An 18,959-nucleotide genomic window follows, 5' to 3' on the forward strand; every position below is an offset into this window, starting at 1 on the left:
TTGGCTAACCTTCATCCATACACATTTGACTCTCCTAGAGTCCTTGTGAATTCAGTTCCTATCCATGAACACCATTTGTTCTGCTCCCTATCATTTGAAAGGGCTTCAATTTCCACTCGCCAAGATCTTAAAATCCAATCTTTATACGCTTTTCTTCCCAGAAATGGATTGATCAGCAAACCTGTATTGAAAAGTTGCTTATCCAGAAGTCCCCCTTTAGTAGACCTGCTGTTCGTCTAGTGCGAGCTTTTCGGGTGCTACATGTATGATGCCATCTCATCTGGCCGTGGTCGCTGTTCCATGGATATGACTCATCCCCCTTGGTATCTCCACTTTGAATTCCCTCTTCTTTGTTTGACTTCGTAGAAAATATTGTCTTTTTGAAACTCTTGAATAAATATTTGCGATGACCATGCATCGTGTGCACAAAAGTGTGCTCAGCACATTCTGGCATTAATCAAGACTCAGAATTTGGTAAAAACTTCACCAAAAAGTTTTCCATTTGTAAAACGATGGACTGACTGTTCAAACCTGCATCTCAAAATGTTGTGGAACCCAAATACCACTTTCGAGAAAACATTCTTTGAAGTCTGACAGAGTGAATTCTGCAGACTGTACTCTATTAAATAATTGCTTGAATTTTAAATATCACAAAAAATTTTCGACTAATATTAATTTTGTACTCTGGAATCTCTTTGTGAGTTAATAGCCGCAAGAATTGGGACTTATTTTCAAGATTTTGACCAACAAGAAAGTTGGCTTTGAAAAAACCTCACTAGCAATATTTAACTTACACTCAGGTAGCTTAGAACTTGTTTGCGTTATTTATATGAATTCCATTTTCTCTTAGGGAGTACAATTTCAAATCAAGGTATGCGATCCTCCCCGATTGTTACAGTTTTCATATCTGCGATTGGCGGTTCCTTCGTGAATGTTATTAGGAACTGCAACGGTCTCAAAATCTGGCATGGTGACTATAGCCGACGTTGTGACATTGTTTGGTTGTCTATCATTATGTGGCTTAGAATTCGCCTTGTGTTTGCCTTTGATGTCGTTCATCTCCAAATGGTCTGGCAAAAACGCGTTTTCGTGTTGGTGCGCCGGCTCAGAGAGCGATCTTGTTCGCTTCATACATTTCCCTTGGTAACTGTTTCGGTTGTAACAAGCATTGTCACACACTGTCGCATTAAGTGACACCGACGAGGAAATAGGTGATCCAGATGGGGTACAAATGGGCGTAGGTAGCTTGGGGGACTTCCTCACTGGTTCACCTTTGTAAGAGTACTCCATTTCTACAAACTGCCTCGCCTGCAGAATTATGACAATCACAAGAAAATAAAAAAAAAAATAAATCACTTTATTTTAAGGGTCAATGTATTTGGCGCAGAGCACTAATAATTGGGGACACTTTCCAGATTGAATTGGAATTTAGAAATGTTCGTTTTTGAGGAGAGGGGAAAACCAAAGTACCCGGAGAAAACCTCTCTGAGGAAGGACGAGAACCAACAACAAACTCAACCCACATATGACGCCGAGTCCGGGAATTGAACCCAGGGCACATTGGTGGGAGGTGGGTGCTCTCACCACTGTGGCATCCCCACTCCTCAGATAGCATTAGATTCACATCTCCTTCACAAAGTCCCTCAACGTAGTGTGTAGGTGAACTACATACGTACAGCCCATTAAAAACCATGTGAAGGTTTTTGGACTTGCCACCCATCAGGCAGGATGTCAAATGGGGAAAGGCAGGGTCTTTTAGAGGGTCCTGGGGTACCAAAATGTGTGCCACAGAGTCCAGACCCAGCCTTTCTCTTCTTGCAGCCAGTGTACAATCCTGATGACCACACAGGAAAAACAGGAGACTGTAAGTAGGCTACATCTGACTGGACTAGATGTTTTTGCGTGACAATCTGCATGCCCAATTTGGAATGAAATTTTTGAAGTAACAACGTGAACTGGCCTTAAGATTATCTACTGGTTTTTATAGTAATATTGCATTGATTTCCTGACTCAGTAATATCAACACTTACCGTAGCTTTTTCTAAACACTGCAGTAGATGGGTATGCTGTTCATCCAGATAATTTTTTTCTTTATTGCTCACTGGAATTTGCGTCAACTCCAAACCAGCGCCCTGCAAGTAACAGTGGAAACAAAATTCTAAATGTACATGCAGTGCTCAATGTTCCAGAAACCGTCCAAAGAAAAATTATGTATCCGAGGTATTAATTAAGAGAAAACGCTTTCGTGAAACACACTGGTAACAATGTTGATGTTCGACATGAAATGTCAAGACAGAAATGCTTTCAGCCTCTCAATGGTTAGCTTTAAATTGTATATTAAATTGTGTAAAGAGTTCAGGCTATAAACATGCTTAGTATACTTTCCATTTAGACCAGTGTGAAAAGAAGGAACAATAAAAAAAGCTGAGCAAGGTTATATATTATATGACACAAAAATGTCCAGTGGACTCAGCTGTCCCACTTCTGATATTTTTCACTTACCAATGGAACATTCTCTTTGTCTGGAGGTGACACCAAAGCTGTGCCAGCCATTGTCTTTGAAATGGAAACTCTTGCTTTCTGAAAACCAAAATGGCACACACAGCGCTCTGTTAAAGCTTCTTTTATGATGTCATCATCATCCTGAATTCATTAATAGCACCCTCTTTCCTATGGATGTCCGCTTTCTAATTTGTGACCCCCCCCCCCCCCCCCTTTTTATGAGTTTTAATTGTCATCATAATCATCATCATCGTCAGCTTTATTTAGACAGATAAAAAATCTTTCAGAATAAAAAGTGTTGAGATTAAAACATGACGTTTCGGTGACGACATGTCACCATTAAAATTATTATAAGTTCAGTAACATTATATAAAGAAAGGAAGATGTGAAACTACATTAGAATAAAATGAGATATAGTAAAACATAAGAATGTGCAAAATTAAAAGAACAGTTTTGCTAGTATGCAGTCTTTTTGAGATAAAAAAAAAACCAGGCCTTAATTACATGGATGCAAAACAATGTACATCTAATGTAACTGCCTACATCCAAAATATCAAATCATAAAACCTAAATAAATGAAAACATGTCTGCTTTCCATGAATGCTGTGTATAATGTCTAAAGAGACCTTAAAATTAGCTCTATAGGCATGTAATCTCAGAGGCACCCTTTGATGTGCTGATAAAGGTGTCAACTGTGTAAGCTGTCAATAAGTGATGTGCACTACATAATAGCAAAATTGAACAAGAATTTATAACATGTACAAAGATTAGTACATGTACAAAGAATGTAGGATTTCTGGGGTTAGGTAATGTGTTTGTTATGATTACATGCTTACATGCATGTGTCACTGTATGATTGAGAGCTAACTACATGTATGAATAAATTGAATGCATGGCTGATAGCACAATTAATCATTTTTGTGTTGATTTTTTAGGCCAAAGTACATGTAGCCTTCAAGTTAGTGAGAGAACATATTAATTGCTCTGTTTTTTTTTTTTAAGCTGGTTTGTATGTGAGGCCAAAATTTTGAGTCACCATAGGCCTTATCATGGTTTTCGACGCCATTTTGACAAGTAAGCAAGCCCGTCTTGAAATGACAGTGTTTGTATGGAAATCCAATGTCAAATAATTATGAATTATAAAATTAAACATCACTTCTGAAAAATTCATGAATTGGAAACTTTAGGTACTATGCAAAGGATTTTACAGAAAATAACTGAGGAATGTAGCTGTGCTAGAAAGCATCTAGTTGCATTTTGACATTTCCACACATTTGTCTGTATAACGAACCAGCTGTGAACTGCTACTAAAAATAGTTCGCAGGAACAAAAAACAGGGAAATGTATGGAACGTTCAAAACACGACTGGACGCTTTCTGGCACAGCTGCACGTACATCCCTCCAATTTTTTTCTTAAAACCGTTTTCCTAGTGCCAAAAGTTTCCAATTCATGAATTTTTCAGAAGCGATGTTTGATGAAAATTATATGACATTGGATTTCCATACAAACACTGTTGTTTCAAGACGTATTTTACTACTTGTCAAAATGGCATCCAAAACCATGCTAAGGCCTATTGTTTCATGTTGTCCAGTAAAAGTAAAGGAAAGAAAGCAAAGAAGTGGAACATTAGACAATTCTGATCCGAAATGAAACACAGAGCGATGTTCTTTGATTAAATTGAAGGTCATAGGCAAAACTTTGGCCTAAAATTCAATATGAGTTGGTTATGCTCTCTGCAGCCCTTCAATTCATCAGTTGAATGCGATAAATTATGAACTATGGTATTAACTATTTTTGAATAAATTTCCTTAACGTTCAGCACTTGAAATCTCACTAAAGACTTTGAATGGGCCATTTATTAACTTTGCTTAGATCTTGGCACATTGTTTCTCAAATTAGATTGTTTGAAATAAGTCTTGTCTAACAACGTTTTCTAACTTTTTCAGTAGATGTTGGACCTTCTGTGTTCTAAGTTTTGGGTCTTGGTTCAAAGCCAGGATTGGCTCATTGGCTCGAGTTCAAACAGATGCTCTGATGTCTCTACACTGTCAGTAACCAGTTGCCTATTACAGACTTCAGGTGGCCAGAAAAAAAGTCAAAACTCTTGGTGCGTGGCTCTCGACCAGGGGTCTTTATCTCCCCACCTATGATTTCTGAAATTACCACCCGAGTCTCCAAGAATGACTGATTGCTTTCATTATCAACGCAAATCTCTTTGGCACAAAACTTTCTACCAGTAAGCGCTTAGACTGACACCTCTATACTATACAATGAACTGTAAGCTTAAAATAGTGTAAATATTGAAAGTATTGTGAATACAATTAATTACTGGTAGTATTGTACAATCAGTAGAAGAATCAATTACCTTGTGCGCTTTCCGTTTGTCTGCTCTTTGGTTTTGCAAATATATTCGACTAAAATTGGATACAATGACGGGCACAGGGAGGGCAATCACCAGCACACCACTAAGTGAACACAGGCTACCCACTATCTTCCCTGGGGTTGTTTCAGGCACCATGTCACCATATCTGGAAAAAAAAAAACAAAGAAACGCAGAGCATTGTAATTAGGTAAGTGTCAAACAGTAACAGTTGATGTTAAAAAGTTTCAAAAAGACGTATGCAAAGAGTGCATGAGAGTTTAAAACTGCCTATGAAGTAAAACATTTCTTGTTCTAACATGATAGTTTATTATTTTCTGATTCTTAACATGTAGGTTTTAGGTGGTAAAACATTCAAAAAAAGGAATAAATCGAACCGAAAGTCTTGCGCACGGCCAAAACGATCATATTGCAAAGCTGCGACGTAGGAAATACTTCAGAAGTGAGAAATAAACAACTCTTTGAGGCATTTGCTACGTCATCAGAATTGTCATGAGCAAAGACTCTTCCCAGTCCGCAGGACACGATTTATTGAATTTCGAGGTTCTTTGAAGGGCGAAAAATGTCTGTTTTAGTTGATTTTGTCAAATTTCTTTTGTCATTTCATAATCAGGACACAACAAGTTTCAAAAATATGAAAAAAATTTTTACTTCATAGGCACTTTAAGATACAGGGAATGTTGCAAATGTCAAAGGTGATTGATTACAGTGCAGAGCTCAAAATTACCAGGTTCATGAGTATACCATTGACCTGTTCGAGATTTTTTGTGAGTTCTCATACACACACACATGACAAAAAATATCATGTATTCCTTTATTGAACGCTTCTTGTGGGCTTTTCAGGCTATTTTACTAAAATACTGTAAACCGACAAAACAAAAGGAGAATTTGACCGTAGATCTTAAGTCACTTAGGGCCTTATTCCATGCACCCCTTCAAATGATAGATGACAGTACAGTAAAGTACATGTATTTCTTTTTCAGTCCGTGATACAGGTATACTCTGAAAAAGAAAACTCATTTCTCCCAACAGGACTCAAACCTATGACCTTCTGGTTACTAGTACAGATGCTCTACCACTGAGCTACAGGGGGAGAACTCCGATTTTCTTTTTCTGAGTATGCCAGTGTTACACTGACTAAAAAATCAATTTATCATTATGTAGTAAAATGTTAGAAAGAAAATTTGATTATCTACCGTAACCTACTAATCAGTGCAAAATTTAAATGCCTGTGAAGTTTATTCTAAAAATTGTTCAGAAATATACACCTTCTGGTCTCATTTGAAATGGTAGATACAGGAACAGTCTTAAAGATGGCTCAGTCAACAGTTCCATAGTGACACTCCACCATATACAGAAAGGTTGAACTGACAAGTGGCTGCGTGGTCAACCTTGTTCCCAGGGTCTAGGAGAGACCCTGGAAACAAGGTTGCTATGTGGTGCCCCTTTATTTTGAGTTTTTCTCATGTGAACGGCCGCGCATGTGGACTATACATTGGAAAGATAGCCTGGGGCCTGGCCCTATTCATGAACATATTTAAACTCTGTAATACGAGTATTAAACATTGAAGTTATCAATGTGTGTGCACTGCACACTCTTGAATCAACCAATTAGAACTCTTACAGAAACTAGACAATGAGGGTACTAGTAAAACAAAAACAAAACAAACGGTTGCTTTTTCATCACATTCTTACAACGTTGCTTCTCTTTGAATGTCGACCGCCACGTGGTTTTGGTGGTATGAATCTCATTTCAGCAATTTCCTTTTTTTTTTCTAACAACAAATTACTGATTTTTTTTTAATTTACATCTAAAGTCAAAACAAATAAATTGATTGATAAAATGGGTTTGCTCTGGTAAATATAATTATTCTTGGGACCATTTAAAAATATATGGTTTCCAGATCAAGAAAAACATCTCGAGATGTTTGTTGGTGCACAACATAGAAATTAATGAAGTTTTTGGATAACTTTTCCTAAAATTTAATTTCTTCGTCTTGATGGTTATATTTGATAAAGCTAATTTAATTCAAATAGGAATCAAAAAGAGATGAAAAAAAATATTTTGCACTTTCTTACGTGAGAATGAAAAACAAAAAAAGTCTGGCAAAGTATAAAATATTCATAAAGGTAGACTTTCCTTTGGTGCATAAAATATGAGGCAAAAACAGTTGAAAACCAACAGAAGGAAAATAAACTGAGGTGAAAAAAAAATGGAGAATCGTTGAACAAGTCACAGAGGATTTGAACTTAATGATATGCAAAACACAGACGAGTTCAAAACAAAGGCAACAATTTGGAATCCACCATAGCATGATAGGCACTTAAGAACTCTTAATTAGTCTTGTTTTCTTCCATTTTTGTCGACAGCGTACTTGAAATGGATCATTGACTTTACATACAAGAACAATATTATTTTGTAGTATAAATGATTTTGCATTTAGGGGTTTTAAAGCCATTGCGAAGCACACGAACACCTTAAAACCCCTTCAAATGCACTGAAATCGACCAGAGAACCCAGTTCACGCATTTAGAAATTTACAAAAGGTTTGAAATGGGTTCTCCGTCTAAAAAGCAAAACAAGTTTCTGTCATTTCTTACATTAAGAAATTATTCATTCGATTCTAAGCAATTTCAAACAGCTGAAATTCTCTTTACTAATTTAGCTCACACAGGGCGATGGGAGACTTGTTATTTTAAACACGAAAATGCTTGCAGCTCCTAATGTCATTTTACATTCACAAGAATCACGTTTTTCCTACACTGTATCGAACGAACTCAATTCGCTTCCTTGAACGAGGGGGCTTTAAAACCACAAAACAGATGAATGTTATAAGGGAAAAATGAATTTTAAACGCGAAACAACAGTAGAAAAGTGTTACAATAAGTGTCTTTTTGAAATGAAATAAAATTCAACTATAGTAATTGCAGCCGTTTTGTAAATTGATCTTCAAAGAAGAAATAATTCACTCGCGTTTCCAGTAAAAATATGCTTTGATTCCTAGTAAAAACATAGAATTAAAACTTCTTATTGCCAAGGTGATTCATGCATCAGCAAGTGGATAAAGCCTACCAAACATCCATAAAATTTGCACCGGATTGTCACGTTATGCGAGCAGAAGTTTATTCTTAATTTTTTCGCGTAAGAAAAAGTACCCAAAACATTATCACAGTTTGAGAAACGTAATTCATTTGCCTGTTATCAAAGGCTTATCGAACAGCATACCACAAATAAACCAAGCTAATATGCCGTAAGGCTTCGACTGTCGCACAGCGTTCACAATAAAACAAGTGATCAAATGTTCGAGAACCATGTTGCGAGCATGTGTGAAATACAAGTTTGGTACCGACGTCTTATAATTGAAACCAACTCGTTCAACATAAATATTAAATTCGGAAATTCTAATTCGTATCCTCTTCAAAATTATTCACCACATAAAAATGTGTGGCAACAAACTTAACTTGCTAGGAATTCAACAGTTTTGGTTTTGTGTTTTAAAATCAAACGGCGAAATATGTAATGTAGTGCACATCACTTGTGATTACTTCCATGTTCCTTGTTTCAAAATTCATCAATAAGAAATGTCGCGTACAGAAGAAGTAAATATGCGTATTTGCATCAAAATATTATGCTTTTACAGTCAAATTAAACCTCGTTCGTTTCTTGGAAACTGAAATATTCCCTAAACTCACTTGTTTTCTGAATTGATGCGCTAACAAATAAACGATTTTCCGGTGGTAAACGCGAGGTAATCGGTAACTTTAGCAGGGTTCGATAACTTCAATTCATTACTATTAAATTCTGTAGATTACGAGCGATGGAGAAACAACAAAAGCAGAGTATCGTTGTCTAGACATTTTAAATCATGACATTACAGACTGAGTTTTCCCTGTATAGCACCTTCTATTTGTGACTGTTAAAATGTCCAGAACAAACTTGAAACATTTGCTCAAGGACTTAATGTCTGTTGTCAAATGTAAACAACATGGGTATGGGCAGAAGAAAATAAAGGCACTTTTATACTCACCCTAATGTTGTCATTGTGACGATTGTGTACCAGAAACTCGCTGGAATACTCTCAAATTTTGTGTTAGGGACTGATTTTTCCACATAGTACATCACAGTGGCGAAAATAATCACCGCCATTGACAGCGAGAACAACAAAAATCCCAGCTCCGAGGCGCAGCTTTTGAGCGTATAACCAAGGATGCGGAGACCACGAGAATGTCTTGAAAATTTGAAAATTCTGAAGATTCTAAAAACTCTCAGAGTTACAAAAGCTCCACTTATAGAATTATCCGGCATAAACAGTCCAACATAGAATGGTAATATCGCTACCACATCGATGATACTCATAAGATCCCGGGCGAATTTACAACGGTCGGGTGCCGCGTACAAACGCGCCAGATACTCAACCGTGAAGACCACAACACAAGCAGTTTCGAGTGAAAAGAAGATATTTTTATTCACTTCTCCAATACTTCCTTTGTCTGTAGGTAGAGTTTCAACAACTGTGCTGATGACGCTCACTGCAATAAAAAATCCGGTAACGTAATATGCCAAAGAAGCTAACTTGCCGCTTTGAGGGTTTTGAAACATCGTCCACAACTTCTCGCGGAAAGTCGCGGATTCGGAGTTTTCGTCGCCGTTTTGTGATCCATCTTCCAGTTTATCGGGCTCGAAAATTCTTTCCTCGCACTCTTTTTTCCTCTCGCGAAAATCCTCCCAGCAACAGTCATACACAACGTCTTCGGAAATGCCGAAGAAGCAGAGTTCTTCCTCGAACGACGACACACACTCACCGCGAGGATAATGCAGCTTACCATTGCGATAATAATTTAAAACATGTCGGAACAAGTCTGGATCTCGGTCAAAAAAATACTCCTTTGTTTCCGAATCGAAAAAATAGTCCTTTTCGTCACTTCCAAGAAGAGTTTCCGGAAAACGCGACAACGTATTTTTCCATGTTTCGAATCTTCGCCCACTCACATTGATGGTGACTCGTTCATCGTCCCTTTGTATGTCCGGCGGTGGAGGCATCGGAGATGTAGCTAAAGGAGCCCATCCCACTGCTGCGGCTCTCACGAAGGGAAGCCAAGCTCCTACATCGGTAGCCATTTGAAAATCCGAAGGGCTCACATCGAAAGATCTGTCTCAAGTTTCTTCGCGAGTAGCGCATCTATTCTACTGGCCGAGCAGGTGCATGTACTCGCTCAACGACGACAAACAACCGTCTTAATTTATGCCAACGCTTCCATATAGTCGTACGTCGGTCGAGTTTGCGCTATTTGCAGCATTTCCGTCGAACGGTGCATCGATTATCGACCCAGGACTCGTTTCGCGTTGGGCTCGTCGCTCAACAGGGCTATCGATCAAACGTTCGAATTTCTCGGCTGCTTCGAAATGTACAAGAAAATCGCTTTTTCGAAATCAATCAAATGTTTCAGCGCTCCGGGCTCAAATTGGTGTGAAGTTATGAGAAGCACAAAGCGTAAAATTGTCCCTAATCCCGCTTTTGTTTTTTAAAGAGCGGGACACTTTTGGCCTTTAAATTAAACCGCCTTTAGAGCTAGCCGCCTTTTTGTTCTAACAAGATACGTCGTTCATAAAGCGACTGAAATATGTCCAAAACGACAGTTTTTACCCTATGCTATGTTTGATGGGATCCTGAATTCTTATTACGCGGTTTGGTTAAGACAAACCTAATTGTAAAGGATATTGTTAATTAGTATGGGATTAAACAAATTTAAAGTTCCCAGCCAATGACTATCAAGAAAGAGGACTGCGTGATGGTTAGTTTATAAAATACGGACCGGGTTCCTATTGTTTTCCTGTCAAATATTCGCGCCAAATTTGCAAACGGACAAAACGGTGCGAAACGAGAATACAAAAAGAGATATATTCTTAAAACAATAAAAGATATTTTCTCGGCGCGCGTAAGATATATTTATCACCCCAAAATGCCTTACGCGCCATTTTAAAGGCATAAAAAAATTTAACGGGGAATCAATCGAAAGCATTCTCAAAAATCACCTGAAATTTCTTCGCCTCTCGAACGCTGGAAGCATTGTTTGGGTTCCATTTCGTGTTCCAAAACCGTCTTGGGCTTTGTAGTGCTAAATAAATAATACCTTTAAAACCGACGAAGAATACATTTTAAAATGAGAAAGAGAATCTGAGAAAAATAATCCCTTTTGTTTTTTTGTATTCTTCGTTAACTAAACAAGATAAATTTCCTGAAATTCAATTAAACGGTGGTTGTTAACGAGAGCACACGAAAAACTTTTCTCCTGGTAATTTTCTTTTTCAAAGTATTAAATTTCATACATCTTTTTGTGTTTTACATCACGATATACAATGCTAGTGAATATAACGTCAGTTTTTTGATAATTTTTACGCCATTTTTATAATTTTCAGCAAAATACCGTTTTCGTTTTCGCCGGCGAAATAAATCATATTTTTAAATTTATAACGGTTTGAATAAACAGCTTATGCTGAGCGAGCATATTAAATTGTGTACAGAAGCTTTGCATAATTTGAGGGGAATAATTGACAGCCTACGGTTACCAAAACAACGACCACACATCTAATATATGTGCATGTTTTTTTTTCTTATAATTAGTTATGTTAAATACATAAATTTTCCCAAAATAAAACGCATTGTCCGTCTCAATTTTGTAGCATGGAAAAATAAGAATTTTAACAGACGAAAATATTTCTTAGTTTGATCATTTTTGTCGCACGGATTAAATTGTGACCAATTGCTATACGCGTTTAAAAAACACATAAAGATGCCAATTTTAATATCAATCATAGAAAGAAGTTATCATACCAAACCTTAGTAAAATGATTTTACGAGGTGATTAAACCTAGGAAATATGCTTGACTGGACTTAAAGAATATCTGGAGTCAAGAAAGTGGATCAATTCGATCGATTTTGTACTCGGCAACAATCGTTCTCAAATGAAATTTGTTTGATGCAGCGCCATCATATATTATCGGTGTTTACAGGAAAAAAAACACCATTCTAATTCATTACTGTTGTTCAGTCGATTTTCCTGTCTTCGATGAAAGTCTCTCTGAACAAAACTGATGCAAATTAAAAACTCCAAATTTATTTCTTCGAATTAGCGATAAAACATTACTCATGAGGTATTTAGCCGATGGATTAAACAAAAACCACAAGGTGTTAATCGGTTTTGTAATTAAACCACAATATGCGCTGTCAGTGCGGCGGGGTATTTATATTCATGTGTTTAAAGAGAACTTAAAAACCTGGCGAGTTTTAGAAAAAAAAATTACACCTCCCTCGCTATGAAATAACGGCACGTACAGCTAAGAAGATACGATTGTCGATAAAATTTTCTCTTTTTTCTCACATAACATTCAACCGAGCCTCTTGTTTAAGTTGGATTTCCACTATACTATCATGTTAATTTCAAGTGGATATCGGTAAGCCTGTGTTCAAAGGTAAACTGAGACACGACGTGTGAGCTGTTGGGATAAAGATTAAAAGTGGCACAACTTTTTACTAAAACGAAATTCTTCATATTTACTTTATGAAGTGTAAAGAGCCAGTTTTATTTACAAATGTGTGCACGTAAAATTTTAACGCGGAGGAGAAAGACCCACCCACGTATTCAAAGTGTTTTGTTTTGCCACTTTAGTCTTCCTAATTTGAATTTTATAGCTTTTAGCTGCCAGTGGTTACAAACGAAGAGCCCGTTTAGGTTTTACTATTTGCATATATATTACATTTATCGTCTTACCAATGTTAGTTTTGTATACTGTGGGAAATAAATATATAATTTCTTGGCCCATGAAATCGGGAGAATTTGTAAGGCAGTGGTATAATCAACTACGGCTTTGCTCTTAATTTTTAACAAATGCACGCGTTTGAGCTTAACTTGACTTTCAGGAGAAATGAAAAATAAGTTTTAAATTGAATTAATCAGTTCTGAGGTTCGTCAAGGTCGGGATAAATCGACAGCCGGGGTTCATGCTGCCACGACTAGCAAAATGACAATCCCGACAAAATATTTCTTTTCCTATCACACAATTTCGCCCTCTCTCACCGCTAATAACCCTGACATATACATGACAATGCCGGTATCACTTTCACTGTTCAACGTTATCCACTGATATTAAATTTGTTTTTCTATATCTGTGTGGCAAAGTTGATAAATAAACAAAGAAACAATTTCTGCTCAATATTTGTTTCGTAATCCATCAGCATTGACTGATCTGTCTGTCCGCGATTGTTTGTTCGAGTTAATACTGGTTTTGATATGAATTTTTGCGCAACCGACTAGGAGAAAATAGAGACTGAAACGTGCAAATTTCCTAAAATTGTCCGGTTTCTGATCCCATCTTCCATCAACTCACATAGGGTGTTTTCCCTAGGCCTAAACTTCCATAACCCCCCCCCCCCCTCCTACGCCAATTTTCGCCCTGTTCTCATTCCCAATCTCCTGGGTCCGTTTATACTTCTCTATCCCTTAACCACTGTCTCGTTGTCTCTTTTCGTTTTGTTTTTCTTTTTGTCAAGTTGACGTCCAAGTCCTTTTTTCATCGTCAAATTTCAACTGACATCCTTATTCCACTTGTACCACAAGCCACTTGCAAAGAAAGAAAGAAAACAAAGGCCAGATCCATTCGCTTCAATAACAATTGACAAAGAAATGGACTCTTACAATTTCGATTACAACAAGAGTGATTTTAGGCTTAGCAAGATTCTAGACCCTGAAAAGTTCAAAACTTTAAGGTACTTTTCTGTGAAGTACACAAATTGACAATTATTCCACGAGCGCTCGTTAGACGTGATATGTCAGATAGCTAACGAGACGCGTAGCGACGAATTGGCTTTGAATCATCCCATATCCAACGCAAGTGGAATTGTTAAAGATAAGAAAAAAAAATAATAAAAAAGCAATACAGTACTGTTATCTTCTTGATTACACTTTTCAGGAAACACCAGAAGACGATTTATTGGTCTTTAATGCCCGGTATTGGTCGGCGTTGGTCAATCAAGACTCCAGGATTGCGCGCGTTGTCCAATTAATTGGAAATAGGCCGAGGTCATTTCCGGGAAAATGGCCTGTGAACCTTGCAGCTATCATTGAAAAGTATCCTTGCGTTAGTCGTTTAAACTGTACCAAAAGGTGATCTAAAAATTAAAACGATTTAGTTTTGCAACTGCACTACGCCTGTTAGGCTTCCTTAACCCAAAGTTAGTCAGAGATGAAGCAAATCTGAGCCTTTTTCCGTCTTGAATGCATCCAAAATAGTTTACACAGCAGCCAAAACATAGCATATTTGTCTTGGCTCATATTGCGAGGAAAGAGCTTGGATGCTGCGCAAAAGCTGACAATACGTACAATTTTCCCACTGAGACGTCGCGGTTAAAGCGATTTTACATCCCGCTGGCAATTCTATCGGTGTGGTAAACTCACGCTGTTTACAAATTAGAAAATTGGAGGCTCCAGAGAGATGTTAAGTTACACACAAGCTATCTTCTGGGATGAAATGAGAAGAGAATAATTTCGGATTATAATTTTGTAATTGTTTCATCCTGCCAGGAGCGATCCTGATCCCGTATAAGGCATATAGTGTTTTTTCGGCTCAAAAGACAACTTTTATTCTCGCCAACCCAATTACGTACACTCTTAATTTCGACCGCACCTGTACCATAAGAAAAGATAGCCTTAATTAAAACATAAAACGCAGACCAGCATTTCGTCACGAAGTGGATATTTACCGGTCGGTTGCTGTAACAAACGCGCCATATTTTGTTCATCAACTTTGCGCCTTTGCATCCCGCGGAAGAATTGAAGGAGGAGACTGGGGGAAGGCGGGGGGGGGGGGGGGGATATTCCTCGAAAATGTTTTTTTGTTTTTGTTTTTTTGGAGGTTTGCCGACCAGTTCTCAATATCCGTTTTCAAACCTGCGGCCTGTTTCTCGAAAGTCCCGGTAACTTACGATAAGTATATTTTAAAACGTTTTTTTCGCCGATTACACAGTGGTTACAGACATAGTACTTTGCCAATGTTTTCATAGAAATGAAAGGCTTCAAAATTTAGTATTCAAAGCTAACAAAAATTGACTTCTGTTAAGAAACATTGATCACCAAATACACTTATCGGGCCCGGAAAGTTTCCAAGAGTTTCGAGAAACGGACCCCGGGGCCCAGTTGTTCTACGCTAATTCTGGGTTAACGTGAACTTTGATTCAAGTTAATTTCTAATCAGTAAAGGTTCTTCAAAAACAAAAGTGTCCCTTAATAGTTTTGACTAAGACATTCCTTTACAAAAAGCTTAAAATTAGCTTTTAAAAACATTAACTAGTTAGCTGTAAACCTCGGTTCATTTTTAATCGGGAATTAACATTAATCGGCTTTCGAACAACCAGGCGCCTGGGCTCTAAAATCCATACCCATAAATTTTCAGAATTTCAGACGAAAATTGTTTAAATCTACACCACCATTTTCAGAAAACCGAACGACTCACAAACCATTCCCCTTAGAGTAACACACACTTTCCCCCTCTCGGGGTGGTATGGACTCTTGAGTTTAAGCTCATTGCGTCGTTAGAGAAAATAAGGCCAGCAATCTTAGCCAATGATTACCGATGGGATTTTAGCAAAGATCCTTAAGGAGATTTTAAGCACGACTTCAAATTGCCTGACCGCTTTAATTTAATGCGATTTCATTGTGATGAGAGGAGCGTGCAAATCATGTAATGAGCTAGAGCAACTTGCAAAGTAAACCCTGATTTTTTAAAGCCACTTTTCAAGCAAATTTAAAGTTCCTTTTTGGGATGGTCCCGGCGGTACGTGCTCTTGTCTTCAAGGAACGACTGTGGGTTTGCGCAATCAAGTTAGCGGAAGTTGATACTAATACAGTTTTGGAAATAATGTGATGGAATATGTTGAGCCTGGTGAATAAATGAGAATGATGTATTAATTTGTAAATGACACAGGCATACTCGGAAAAAAAATCCGAGTGCTCCTATCAGGAGTCGAACCTAAGACCTTCCGATTACTAGTTCGGTTGCTCTACCACTGAGCTACAGGAGACTCGCGGAAGCTAAGGCCATTAAACTAGGCTCATGGGACAAATATCCTGCATACTGCTAGGATTTGAACGTCAATGAGTGGCATGTGCGCGATGGAAATAATGTCTTATCAAGTTTTATTTGTTCGGATACTTAAGCTGAAAATTTAAGCTGTAGAATGTTTTAGGAAATCGAATCCTATTTCCCGAATTCACAAGTTGTTGCTGGCTTTACGAAAATGCTAGCTCAACTTGTTTTCGCATTTATTAAACGAGATATATATTGGCCCACCCGAAAACGAAAGCTGGGTTAGTTCACCAGTGTTACGAAAGTTCGAGCCGACACTTTGTCTAGGAAAACTTTAGATTTTATTTCAAACTCAATCCGCATTTCTCTGGTGATTAAGGCCTTCATTTCAGAACAGATATCCCTTAAAATAAACCTTTTTGTGTCCCTCAAAACTAGACTCTGATTACGAGGAGGTACTAAGGTCGATTACCACAGTCAGTTGCCAGGTAATTTCAAATCCCTCTTAAGATTGGTGTAAAAATTGCCAGTAAATTTGCATCAAATCGCCTTCGTCTCAGGTAAACGATGATTTAGGTCTTCAAGGCTATTGACGGCTGTGCCTTTCTCTGTTACTGTTTAATATCCTGCATCAGGATGGCTCGAAGTTTTGAATCTTCTGATGAAATTCTTTGGAATTGATTTTGATTTCGCTGTATGTGGAAGTGCTAAACAACAATCATTCAAATACTGTCGAATTATTCCATAATATGGTAGACACAGCCTCGGGGTTTAAAAATCAATTTAATTTGGCAGAACGAAATTTGTCGTCGTTTGGAAAGATAGAGGAAAACGTGCTCCAATTTTTCCCTTCCTTTTAATAGTTTTATTCCGGCCTTCGTTGTCTTTAATTTTCTTTTCTGTTTTTTTTTTTTAGTTCTTATAATTTGCTCACGGATAACTCCGCGTCAGTCACTGCCGATTAAACCAGGTTATTCAAAAAGGAAACAAAACAAAGTTTCGTACGTGATGGGAAGAAGTTTTTTACACCATTTTTTTTACCCAAGGTCGGTTGTTTAAAATCATTGACGTCACAATGACGAAAAGCGTGGGCGGCCATTTAACGCACGCGAAGTATGCGGGTTTTAATTGGGTTCTTTGCCGGCTAATGGTATTAATATTCACTTTGAATTTTACATTGGGAAATTTAGAGCCAAAATGGAAAAAATAATTGAATGAGTCATAAAGGCAGGTGAAATTTGTCGGCAATCAACGGTCATTTGCAACTTATAAAAACAATTTATTTGAAAAAACAGCATTTTACTTCCATTTGAGTGTTGTTTTCAACCCTGTAATTTCAAAACCTCATAAGTGAAGGATATTTTATTTTTGGTCTCTTAAAACCCGCAAAATAAGTGTAGGTTAAAATTTGATGAAGTGCTGTTATGTGACCGCAAACACTGTCAGTTGGAAGTGCGTATGTAGACAAAATGTATATTTATATTTTCAGAGCAATGTTTCTGAAAAACATCTCAAGTTTTGTTTCTATTTTACTGCAACACACGACACTACCAGCTGAACTCTGTTGTTTAGCTTGCATTTGAATGGTCAGCATATTTTAGGATTTCAATACCTGATATTTACAAACAGGAAGTACTACTCTCTTAGCTCAATTTCAACTTAGTGGTCGCACGGAAAAAAATCCCAACACACTCAGCAAGAGTCCAAAGCTGGTGATAATAAAGCTTATAAAAGCTAAAATATAACTTATAGAAAAACAAATAAGACTGTTGTTCCCGTGTAAAAGCTTAAGGATGCCATTGTCAAACTCTGAGAAAAAATAGACAAACTCGTGACATCGTTCTTTTGGAAATTTCTCAAAAATTTTAAACCACACTTTATCATGACAAGAACTTTGCTGAAATTAGCTTCAAAGATAAAAAGATATTCGGGAAATATTAATTTCAATATCATGCCAAAACAAGAGCAATTTTCTTTCTAATTGATATATCTCTCAGAAAGAACAAGATGAATTAATTAAGCGCTATCTTGTCTTCTGAAAAGTGATCGACATATACTAATTTCATTCGATCACGCACTTGAGGCCTTCAGCATGATAACAATGCAATGGGATATCTGGGGAAGTTGAATCTACTCCCCCGTTAGGGTGGGAAGCTGGGGTGGGGAGATTCCCCCCCTCCCCCTCAACTCGTAAGATGTAGAGTCAATCTACCGTATCGAACAACATGGCGACTGGTAGCATTTACCTATAATTCTAAGCGTACGAAAACTCTAAAAGCGCTCATAAAAACGTAGAGAAAAGTTCTAAAAACTTCAAACCTTGCATACACAATGTTATTCGAACAGCGACGAATTTTGGAATAGAAAATATGTTTTCAATGTGCCTTTTGGCTGTGACAAGTTCACAAAGTATTTTGGTAATTATAATGTACAACCGCCATCTTTTTTTTCCTGTAAGGTGGATTGCATGTCAAATGCTTCGAAAGTTACTTCAAGAATTAAAGAAAAATATCCAAGTGTTAATGGCTGGTGATGAAATGAATTATTATTTTTTAAGATTTTGTAACAGTCTTACCTTCACTTGGTGTGAAAATGGCTCTTGAGGCTATTTTAATAATCCAAGCGATTCAATCCGTAAGAGATGGACTAAGGTGAACGCTTTCCGTCTGACTAGAACACAAAAAGGCGGATGAAAGCTCAATAATATTAACTTCTACCAAGGAAATATATATCAGAAGCAAAGAAGAACTTACAATTTCAGGCTTATGAAATCATAGACACCCAACGCTTCATTACGATGGAATAAATATTTGTTTGGAAGGACATAATACGAGTCTCAGAAATTCGGAATAAGTTGAGAACTTGTGAGAAAACTACTGTCGCCTTTTTTAGCGAACTGTTTGCTCAAACTCTCGCAAACGAAGCAGGAAAACTAATCCCTTTTGTTTTTCATGTGGAGGGGCAAATTCATTGGTAAAAGGGCAATAAAAGGCTAG

At 37.4% G+C, this 18,959-nt stretch overlaps 1 protein-coding gene and 1 long non-coding RNA gene across 2 annotated transcripts in view; one reads left to right on the forward strand and one right to left on the reverse strand.

Moving 5' to 3' along the window:
* Nucleotides 1-18,959, forward strand: part of LOC146466299 (uncharacterized) — a 246,582-nt gene that overhangs the window by 67,746 nt on the left and 159,877 nt on the right. The gene's annotated exons all lie outside the window — the stretch shown is intronic.
* Nucleotides 357-10,134, reverse strand: LOC146466303 (potassium voltage-gated channel protein Shal-like). Its single transcript, XM_085127468.1, has 5 exons — nucleotides 8,912-10,134; nucleotides 4,869-5,031; nucleotides 2,503-2,580; nucleotides 2,031-2,132; nucleotides 357-1,308 (listed from the first exon to the last, which is right to left on the reverse strand). Exons 1-5 carry the CDS (start codon nucleotides 10,000-10,002, stop codon nucleotides 862-864), a joined length of 1,881 nt encoding a protein of 626 aa, XP_084983594.1. The 5' UTR covers nucleotides 10,003-10,134; the 3' UTR covers nucleotides 357-861.

Source organism: Pavona decussata, unplaced genomic scaffold (assembly GCF_977016875.1).
Source record: "Pavona decussata unplaced genomic scaffold, jaPavDecu1.1 SCAFFOLD_145, whole genome shotgun sequence".
NCBI lineage: Eukaryota > Metazoa > Cnidaria > Anthozoa > Scleractinia > Agariciidae > Pavona > Pavona decussata.

Excerpts from the sequence above, each read along its gene's own strand:
- LOC146466303 (XM_085127468.1), bottom strand. The coding sequence starts at position 10,002 with ATGGCTACCGATGTAGGAGCTTGGCTTCCCTTCGTGAGAGCCGCAGCA. Across the intron at positions 5,032-8,911 it reads GTCACAATGACAACATTAGG|ATATGGTGACATGGTGCCTG; the intron begins GTGAGTATAAAA and ends TTTTTTTTCCAG. Across the intron at positions 2,133-2,502 it reads ACAAAGAGAATGTTCCATTG|GGCGCTGGTTTGGAGTTGAC; the intron begins GTAAGTGAAAAA and ends TGTTACTTGCAG.